At 36.7% G+C, this 10,829-nt stretch overlaps 1 protein-coding gene across 1 annotated transcript; it reads right to left on the bottom strand.

The window, feature by feature from the left end:
• Positions 1 to 365: 365 nt before the first annotated feature.
• Positions 366 to 6,586, bottom strand: nrn1a (neuritin 1a). The gene is made up of 3 exons (XM_026200863.1): positions 6,347 to 6,586; positions 3,526 to 3,670; positions 366 to 1,977 (listed from the first exon to the last, which is right to left on the bottom strand). Exons 1-3 carry the CDS (start codon positions 6,399 to 6,401, stop codon positions 1,749 to 1,751), a joined length of 429 nt encoding a protein of 142 aa, XP_026056648.1. The 5' UTR covers positions 6,402 to 6,586; the 3' UTR covers positions 366 to 1,748.
• Between the last annotated feature and the right edge of the window lie 4,243 nt (positions 6,587 to 10,829).

Below are 10,829 nucleotides of genomic sequence, written 5' to 3'. Positions count from 1 at the left end.
ATCGTTTTTCAATCTGGAGGTTGTTTTCGCTCAGACAAGCGCCTCATATGCTGCAGAAATGCGCTGAGCGCGGGGGAATCAATATGAAATGACTCCCTCTGCCACCTTATTAATAATGAAACAATACGTCTTCACTCGATAGAGTCTCGCGCGCCTGCGTGCTCGTTCACGCCCGTTTGGGGAGCTGGAAGAGAAACGCACGTGTTTAACCTACGCCTTAGAAATTTGATTTGTATTTTTGACAATCATTAATGAATGCCTCTTTTATTCAATGCTGTGCATAACCGATATGCATTATGCTGTATTCGATAAGATATATTTTATATGATGCATTACAACCAATAAAACAACAACAACGACACAAATCTCTTTCAAATAGTAACTGTTTTTATTTAATTCTTTTAAATACTTTTTTTTTAGCAGTCTATTTTATATACCTGTATAATCAATCTGTTTTAAAACGGTTTCGGTTAAAGTATCTCTCTTTTCATTTCACATACATCTCTTATTTTCTTGTATGGTTTTGAATATTCAGGTATTTCGTATGCAACATCCCAAGAAACAAACAAACGAACGAACAAACAAAATACACATCTTCTGAAGGCAGTGAAACGTGGTCTATGCCTTGGCAACATCAAATAAAGCTAGCAAAATTCACGTCATCCAACTATTAATGTCAATGTCCAGATACTGTCGTGCTACGATAATGTTGGGAGAAATACAGGCCGCACTTTACGTTGCAGTGTAAGTATTGCGTAATAAGAATGAACTACGTGTATTTGATGTGTAATTGTTTTCTGGAGCTGCTTGCTTATAATTACACATTTGTTAATTGCAACATGGACACTGTAATGTAAAGTGTTACCTTTTTTTACTGTTATGTGTCCTACATAAAAAGAGACAATTCTTCTTTGAATGGAATAGAATAGCATTTTGGGAGAAAATGGGAACAGTCAACTATCTCACAGCCTCTTATGGCTACATTTGACACCTCTTTGTTCCTTAATAAAGTCTTATATATATATATATATATATATATAGTATCTGCTCTCTTGTATGCCACTAAATCATTCCTGAGGTTTATTTATTATAGATTAATTTTTACTATCATCATGATTAGGCTAGTATTTAAAGCCTATCGTTATTATTAGAGTCGTTTCTTATATATATATTTTTTCTCTGCATTGGTGGGTCAGCAAACCTTCTAACCCCTCACACATCATCCATATACTTGGCTTGACTAAAATAAATTTGATAAATGAAAAACTAAATATTGACAAAGAGCGTATAAAAAACAAACGGATGGGAGAATATTTCCTATTTTTCTATAATGCATGATGGCCGTTGAGAATGTGAACAGCCTACAGTAATAATTCATTCATAACAGACAGTAATGTTATAAAATACTACGCTTCTAACCAGGACCTTTCAGAAATTCAGGCCGTCATTTCAACTCAATATCTGATAAATATTTCATGAAATCGACCCAGAGTCAGGCAAATGTGCTTGTGCATTCCCAGAAGACCTCTTCTTGCCATTGTCTCTTGCAAAAAACGTTTTTTTTTTTTTTTTTTTTTTTTTTTTTTTCTCCAGATGAAATAGGTATATAAATCCATTTGGGTGAGGATGAATCTTGATCGCCATTACTTATTATTATTTTTTTATTATTGTGTTGATGGTTTGTCTGGTCTTTTACTCTCTCTTCTCTTTCTTTTTTCTCTTCTTTGATTTTCTTTTTTCTTCGTAGGTTAAAACTGCATCCACGTGACGAGCGCAGACAGTGCGGTGAGGATCAGCGTTAGGCCGAACGGAACCGATGATCGGCTCGCGCCGTTCCCAGCCGCACACAGTTCAAACAAGCTGCCGCGAAAGTCCAGATTTCTGGACTCTTTTTTCAGCTTCTCCCACAGATCTGTGGCTCCCTCTTGACAGTCTGCCAGAGCAGTGGTCGCACATGAATGGAAATCATCCCAGTAACTGCAAATCAAATATTTCAAACACAAAGCAAGAAAGCATTACTCATCTCTGATTTGAGTCACGCTTCACTTTGCATTAACATATTCAAGTCGAGCATCTTACATTGTCGCGTTGTTATTGTTATTACTAAACATTTTTTTTTAAAAGACGCCTAGACTATTGTCCTAATTCTGTGGAAATTGAAAGAGTTTTTATTCTTTTTTTCTTTTTTCGTTTTAAAATTAAATTTTGAAAATATTCTATATGTGGAAAGCAATTATGACATTTATTTTGCTTCCAATTTAAAAACGCCACAGTTTCGGTGTATGCGTTTATGTCAATCAAAAGGATTTAGGCTATTTGACGGCATTAAACTTGCGTTTTCATTTGCATTTTAAACACTACTAAAATAACAAAGTATTGTATTTTGTTTAGAAAATCCACATCACTTTTGTACATTATATATCATATTCATCTCAATTTGAATTATTCAGTTCATTTGAAGGCTACTAACAAAATAGCTAACATTAATGTTTAAAGAAACGTTTAACCGGAAACTATATAGGCTATATATTGGCAATACAATCCATATAATTATGACATTATTCGACACTATAACATAGAATGCATATTATAGCATGCATGAGTTCGTATGTAGGCACGTGAAGGAGGAGACAGGGCACGAGGGAAACCCGAGTTGTAAAGCGTCTCCAAAGGGAAAGTCTCTGTATCACGTGACTTCAAGTGCCCTCCCCATCTCTCCCACTCTCTTACAACTCCCCTCCTGCGCCCCACCCCCTTCCTCTATCCCACTCTCAAGCCTATCATTTATTAATTTATTTCAGGAAAACACACCCACATTCTAAACTCTGCATCTACAAATGAATACGCGCATGGTCACAAGTAGCCGCGCTATAAAAAATTAGAATACAATAGAATTTAATGAAATCAATTACTTTACTTAAAGATATGTAGGCCTATAGTAACCTATATTAGGCTATATGGAAAATGCATGTAGTATCAACATTTACTGCACAAGTACTAATTGTATAGACCATGCATCTATTTTTAGTAAAAAAATAAAAATAATAATAACAAAAAATAACTTGAGTGTTTAGAAGTGAATGAGCTGTGTATATGAATTAAAAACCCACAGTCAGATTTAATATCGAAAAAAAGGGAAATATAATTTGAGTCCCTGTAATAAGATACTGTTCCGTTTTGATTCGCTCAGTCACGCTGTAAAAGAACCCGTTATTTTATAGGGCGGATCGCTTACAATAATCGTGCATTACCTCCGGATCCGATCCAATTATAGATGTTGACCTTTGGCCTCGGCGTGTAGAGATGGTTCATCTAATTGTAATTAACTGGTGAAATGTGAATAGTGCGTACTGCCTGCACGGCTCTATTTCTGCTCATGGAGCTGTCGAATTAAATAAGGGGCCCCTTGTGCCATCTGGCTCCTCTCGCCATCTCTCTCTCTCTCTCTCTCTCTCTCTCTCTCTCCCTCTCCCTACTCTCTCACCGCGTATTTCATCTGCGGTGTTGTATGCATGTTTCCCTTACGTGCAGATGGTCTGAAGGTTTTCCTTCTCGTCCAGCTCCTGTGGATAGTTGGCCATGTTCTCTCCCAGTTGAAGCAGGCAGTCGGAGAAACCTTTGAACACTGTTTCACATTTCCCAGCCGCTCGAACCGCCTGCAGCAGATAGGCTGGAAAACGAGAAATGAGCATAAATGCTATAATATATACTAATTTAAATACTATTATGTTTTTATGTTATTTTATGTTATGTTGAATCTTCCAAATAGCGTTGGAATATATATATATATATATATATATATATATATATATATATATATATATATATATATATCAGCCCTTTAAATGTTTTGTACTTCACTCATCTAATTATTCTAGTTATAATAAATACACAAGCTCGAAGCGATTTTAAGACAAGACACTGCAACACAATAATGCGTGTTGAGCATGATGGTGGCGTGTGGACAAACGATGATGTAATGGTTTACATGAGGGTGGGGTGTGTGGGCTTGTGTGAGGTGAGATTTTCATTCTGAGTGATTTGTATCCCCCCCCCCTCCTTTTTTTTACACATCTAGAAAAGAGTCTCTTTTTTTGATGACAGATCTATTAGGGAAAATGAGAAGATCTGGACACACATGCGTTTGTTTCCTGCCCTCTTCATTTGGGACTCTGTAATGGAATGGGAGGTAACAACTTGATCAAATGACCAGCTCCCTTTGTTTAACGAACCTTAAAACGCCAGTGGCTTCTTCTCAGGTTCGTTAAACAGCGAGATCTCTTGAATTGATGAAGTTGTTTCACTTTCCAAATCAGAAGGGCCCATTTAACCACTGTAGGAATATGGGCAAGATGCAGACACCCTATTACACACACATTGTACACAACCTATATAGCTCAGGATATGTCCTTTCATTAGGCTATATCAAATGCTTTTTTATACTAGCATGGTTATATGCAGTACATACCCTGCGTCGATACACTGTATGTGCATTATAGAGCCTACTCTAGCCAACAGTGCCCCTGCATTATATTCTATGCATTTCATGCTATATGATCCATTATATTAAATGTAGGCTAGTCCATGCTAGCCTGTATTTCCCTATGCTGCATTATATATATATATATATATATATATATATATATATATATATATATATATATATATATATATATTACATGTGTAGGCCTACCTACTTTATATTACATGCATTATAAGTTGTATATTTGTCCCCGCATTATATGCATTACACGTTATATGATCCTACATTATTTTATATCCATTATATACTGTACATTCCCATTTTATTTTCTACAAGAATTATACGGTAAATAAATAAATAAAAAATAAAAAACGAACATAAAAATATAGCAATCATGTCTGTTTTATGTAGGATATATATTTTTCGTAAATCGTAAAAAGTCGTTGTTTGATGCTGTATAGCTGAAACACAGTCGTTTCGTTCATTCTTTATCACCCACAAGATAAATAACCCAAAGAACACATCCAGGAATGACACAAAATACTGAACTGATAAAGCACACTTAAGATTAGTAAAATTATTGTATCGATTCTTTGCACATAGAGTTACTGAGTAATGTCGCACCGTTGAGGGCTTACATAACGAATTATCACGCTATAATTGTGTTCTCACGGACAGATCGCCCTTTTCTTCTACACGAATCGCATATGCTGAACATTACAATCATATTCCTTCAACAGATCACACTGAGTTAAAATAAAGATGTTAAATTCGATGGCGTGTATTATGCTCTCTATAACCCGTTTCGTGCTTTTGTACTAAAATAATTGAATTAGCCTATTCAGACCAACATGGCGGATATGCGAAATACAAAGATGCTCATACAGCATGCTTTGGAAAGCCAAGTATCACTGGGATGTAGCCTATGCTTTCATGTTTAATATGCATTTAAGTCCTCCCTTCCTTTACTTTCGTAAGACTACGAACAAACGTTTTTCGTTGTAGACACGATGGTCTAGCCTATATTTAGAAACAAACGAGCTTCTAATATAGACTCACCTATCCTACTGTACTAGTGGTCACGACCACTTTACTAGACCCTGTCAGCGGTACCGGTGTCAACCTGGCACTGCATAATCTGTTCAGTGAAGTCAAATGAATATAGTTCAGCTGGGTAATGGCACCAGCTTTTTCACTAACAACCCCAGTTCATCGCTACTGATTTCATCCCAAAGCACAACGTGCGATTTTCATTACAGAGCCCTGAAAGACATTTAAAAAACGCACAATAAACAAGACCTGTTATGTTCTGTATATTCTAAAACAACAATTGCCCACCAGTTATTTTTCGCTAAATTATAATTAAATGGTAGCCTATTTTGTGGTTATTGCGTTATTTGTAAAGGGACACATGGGACCATATAAAACTGATGATGCATGTATAAAACCTTCTCTGTTTGCAAGCCAAATCTGTTCATACAATCATTTTAATGCGTGTTTCCTGTTTCCTATTATTTTTCAATATCTGTATGGATAAATTGTTATGTACAGGATCGGGAAAGGTCGCACACTTTCACCAACTTGCTCCAATAAGATTTACTTAGCTTTATTTATTTCGGAACACTCTCCAACATTTAATGGAGATGCAATGCATTATTACATAATTGTTACATATTTAAAGGACTTTAGAGAACTGTCTTAGTCAAGATCCAGCTCTCTTTACCTTTACGGGCTCCAGTATAGCCTTAACTATGAATAAGCCTATAAGCGTTAACTTATACGTATCTATATAAAAGAAAAACGATATTCAAAAAACTAAAAGTCAGACCATCCCAAAATATACGACAGAAAGAATCGACTTACCTATTTGAACAGCAAGAAACAATGAAATATATCTTCCAGACAAAGTTAATCCCATCCTACGTCCAGTAAAACCATTGGAGTATATATGCCGATTTTAGATAGTTGTGAGGGGAAAATATTGCCAAAACTGAGCGTTGAACATCGCTGTTTAGTTTACGCAGCTATTCGGAAACTCGGTGATTTTTCCCGTAGTCGATGTGGCGCAGTGAAGTGAAATGGTGCACCCCGTTAAGAGAAGGCGGTAATGCCTCGTGTTTTTTCTCTCCCTTCTTCACGCCCACATCTCAAGCTTGACGTAAATTTCACCGTCGGACTCCCCACTTCTCTATTTTCTCATTTGCTAGACCGGGCTGGCCCCCTTCTCCCCCTCTCGCACTGTACTGGCATTTCAGGGATTGCGGAGATGTCCGCATATATCTGCTCTCCGGTGGTCTCACCTATCCACCCTCACGCAGTGAAACTTACACGTGGACCCGTGACCCATATAAGGATACACGTGCAGACTTCATTGCTCCAGGGTGCCAAGACTGATAGCATGAATTTTGCAGTGCGTGATGAGGATGGGTTGCCTGAGGTTGGTTATAGGCCATACTCCTCTTAATGACATGACTGTGATGTAAGTTATTGTGTGTAGGCTAGGCATAATTATGGATTTGTAGTATAATTTAAAATGCGAACCTGCAGCGTGCAGATCTAGTTGGCGCTATAACACAGTTTGATTAATGAATTGCCCACATTTTATTTTGAGTCTTATTAAAAGCAGAACTAATCCTTATTGATGATTTTTTTTTCATGACTTAAATACTCCAGCAATGTTTTCAAGATCTGACTGAGGTGAATTGAGGTAAACTAAACAGACTGAACTGTTTTGATGATTTCTGGCAGATTTATTATTATTATTATTATTATTAGTATTGAGAATCGTGAATGGCTCATGAAGAACTTAGCACCTAGCACTGTATTAAAACGTCAATGTTGCCATATCTTTACATACTGAGTAATACTAATAAATTACAAGTTGGAATATGTTACTATGAAAGATTATTTATAGCCTATGGGTTGAGATGAGTTATGTTACAGCTGAGAGAAAGATGATGTCTGTATCACTCACTGAAAAAAAAGTTCTTACCTTGCTGACGTCAGCGGAATTTGTAGCCAACCAGTGAGTACTGAGTATTGATGCACACCATTTTTTTTTTTTTTTTTTTTCAGAGACTCTGACTTCAGGAGGAGAATACTAAAAAGTTACCTAGGGCATTCTAACTGAAAGAGTATCCGACAAGTGAGTAGAAACCGTGTGCTCCTCACTGCTGAGTAATTAGGTCCCCTGACAATTAATTTAGGGTCCAGACTATACAGAACCCAGGAGACGGATGCCATGAGGACTTTTCACAATTTGATCAATTTTTGTTTTTCATTGACAGTATGGATGACTTTTACTTTTTGATATTAGTTAAATTAATAAATTTTCTATATTTTTCGTCACGTAAATCTTCAATCTGAATGTATATCACATAAGTGTATTAGCATTAGCCTATAATTAGTGAAAATGTGTGCGTTTAACCTTTCGAGAACAATAAGCAGTTGCATAACCGAAAAAAGCCTGCATAGTTTGTTGTAATGCAGGGAGGGATGCATTACATGGATTTAATTTATAGAGAATGCCATAGGAGTCCAAACAATCATAGGTTTTTATTCATGTTTTGTCTCCATCTTGTGGCGAAGGTGTGCAACGAAAAGTATAAGATATCTAGGTTATGTGATTACTTTGATCAGAAAAACAAATATTTTGGCTGATACACATAATACACAGCCCGTCTTAGAGGAATATCTAAAAATCCTGAGCAAACAGAGTTAAATGAACTCTCATTTCAACAGGGAATTCCTGTTTAATGGTTTTCCGTGGTGACTCATTCAGGTGGGCGTGGGGAGGGTTTGGGGAAAGCAGCCTAGACAGAAAGAGAGAGAAGGGGGTATTCCAGCACACTGATGCAGTGAATGCTGTCTAAACCATGTTTCATTAATATGGAGGGAGTGGAGCGAATGAGGTAAGGTACTGATTGCATCAGAAGAGTTTCCTTTCTTTTGTGAAATTAGGCAAAGCAGATTCTATCTGGAATTATTTTAATCACAAAAATTAAGTGCAAGGTAAAGAGTGAAATAATTCTGTGCTTTATTATTATGATGAAACAAAGCTCATTAATAGTTTTATATATTAAAGTCAATGAGGCTACATGGACTCTTAGCTGTTTTTGTACATGCTGCATGCTATTCCCACCCGTAACTCATCTATTTTAGAGAACTACAGACTGGCTTCCCTTCTTCCTTTCGTTGCAAAAACACTTGAATGAGCTGTGCTCAGTGAAGTCTCTGCCTTTCTCACACAGAACCACCTGCACAGACAGCAATCAGTCTGGTTTCAGAAGTGGACATTCAACCGAGACTGCCAGCCTTTGACGCAGTTAACTGCCAGATCCTCTCAAGGTCTCAGGAAGTGCACTCCAGTGGTTTAAGTCTTACCTCTCAGATAGGTCCTAAGTATTTTGGAGAGGTGAGGTGTCTAAATCGCAAAATCTAACTACTGGGGTGCCTCAGGGTTCAATTCTTGCACCACTTCTCTTCTTTGTCTACATGGTATAATTAGGTTCTGTCATTAAGAAACATGGCTTTTCATATAACTGCAATGCTGATGTTACTCAACTCTACCTCTCATTCCATCCTGATGATCCAATGATAGCTCCTCGCATCTCAGCTTGTCTGTCAGATATTTCTTGCTGGATGAAGGACCATCACCTTCAACTCAAACTTGCCAAGACAGAACTGCATGTGGTTCCAGCAAACCAATCATTTCATTCATATTGTTAGGCATGTCAACCATAACTCCTTTATAAAACAGCCAGAAACCCTGGAGATATGATTGATGATCAGCTGACTTTCTCAGACCACATTGTTAAAATTGCCCAGTCCTTTAAACAACATCAAGAAGATCAGGCCCTTTCTTTCGGAACATGCTGCACAACTCCTTGTTCAATCTCTTGTTCTGTCCAGGCTGGACTATTGAAATGCTCTCTTGGCAGGTCTTCCAGCCAGTTCTATCAAACCTTTACAATTAATCCAGAATGCAGCAGCAAGATAAATTTTTAATAAGCCAAAAATAATGCACATCACACTGGACACACTTTAAAACATTGATGTTTGCCTACAAAACCAATACTGGCTCTGCACCCCTTTACCTAAATTCACTACTTCAGGCTGACAGCATGTGCCTCTTAGAAGCTTGCGTTCTGCAAGTGAATGACACTTTATTGTTCATTACTAAAGAAGCACAAAATCACTTTTAAAGTAAATGTTTCCTTGTGGTGGAATGACCTGCCCAACTCAATCCCAGCAGCTGAGTTCTTAATCATGTTCAAGAATCGACTAAAACACCTCTATTACAATTTTATTTGATATTCTAACTCTCTATTATAATTCTATTCTTTAAGAAAGTATCAATTTTAGACTTGCACCCTATTCATTTACTGTTTACTTAAAAAAAAAAAAACTTACACCAACTTTTACATTTTTTTTATTCTGTTTTCTTTTTATTTATTTTATTTATTCAGTTAACAAAAGCAAAAAAGGCATCTGACACTATAGCTTGCTTTATTCTTTTTCTATTATATCTGTTTTCTTTTTATTCATTATATAATTTACAAAAAACCTTGCTACATGCACTGTGTTAAGCTAACTAAGACTCGTTATAGCACTTGCTTATAATTACTCTTTTGTTGATTTTGATTGATTTTATTGTCTTCATTTGCTTGTTTTAGCACTTTTACTTTTATGCATTTAGCAAACAATACATACATTGCATTCACGCTTTCTTTATTTTATTTTTGTATCAGTATGTGTGTTCTCTGGGAATTGAACCCACAGCCTTTTGCAATGCTAACACAATGCTCTACCACTGAGCCACAGGAACATTTGTAAGTCTTTTTTGCTAAAAGCGTCCCTCCAACCTGGCCCAATTAAATTAGGGCCAACCCCACCTGAACCATTGCGTATCATATGCACCCCAGTGTCAAAGTCCATTTCAGTGTATAATTATGCCAAAAAGAAACAGAAAATTTTGTCATTGAAACATGCATTCATTAAATCGTTCTAGGACTTCAGGATTGCTTGCCGAGTTCACACTGCATGATTTTATCATTGATTTATTTTTTATTTTTTTGCTATAGAAAGCCAACCTCCTGATCTGATATTTAAACTACTTATTATTATTATTATGAGACTAAAACATGAGACACCAACATGCTCCTCCCAGGAGTCTGAGTAGACGACAAAGTCGGGTTGGGTACACGGCACACTTTTTCAGATCTGAGACCACCCGATCCATCAGCCTTTGGAAGGTGGCTGGAGCATTCCACAAACTAAACAACATCACTGTATAAGTTATAAAGGCAGCAATTTCATAAGCTCTTTTGGAAAGGAGTACTTGCCA

Source organism: Carassius auratus, chromosome 24, assembly GCF_003368295.1.
Source record: "Carassius auratus strain Wakin chromosome 24, ASM336829v1, whole genome shotgun sequence".
Taxonomy (NCBI): domain Eukaryota; kingdom Metazoa; phylum Chordata; class Actinopteri; order Cypriniformes; family Cyprinidae; genus Carassius; species Carassius auratus.
Note: the sequence above shows the minus strand (reverse complement) of the source record. Positions and strands in the feature narration are given on the sequence as shown.

Excerpts from the sequence above, each read along its gene's own strand:
- nrn1a (XM_026200863.1), bottom strand. The coding sequence starts at position 6,401 with ATGGGATTAACTTTGTCTGGAAGATATATTTCATTGTTTCTTGCTGTT. Across the intron at positions 3,671-6,346 it reads GTTTCTTGCTGTTCAAATAG|CCTATCTGCTGCAGGCGGTT; the intron begins GTAAGTCGATTC and ends CTCGTTTTCCAG. Across the intron at positions 1,978-3,525 it reads AACCTTCAGACCATCTGCAC|TTACTGGGATGATTTCCATT; the intron begins GTAAGGGAAACA and ends TTTGATTTGCAG.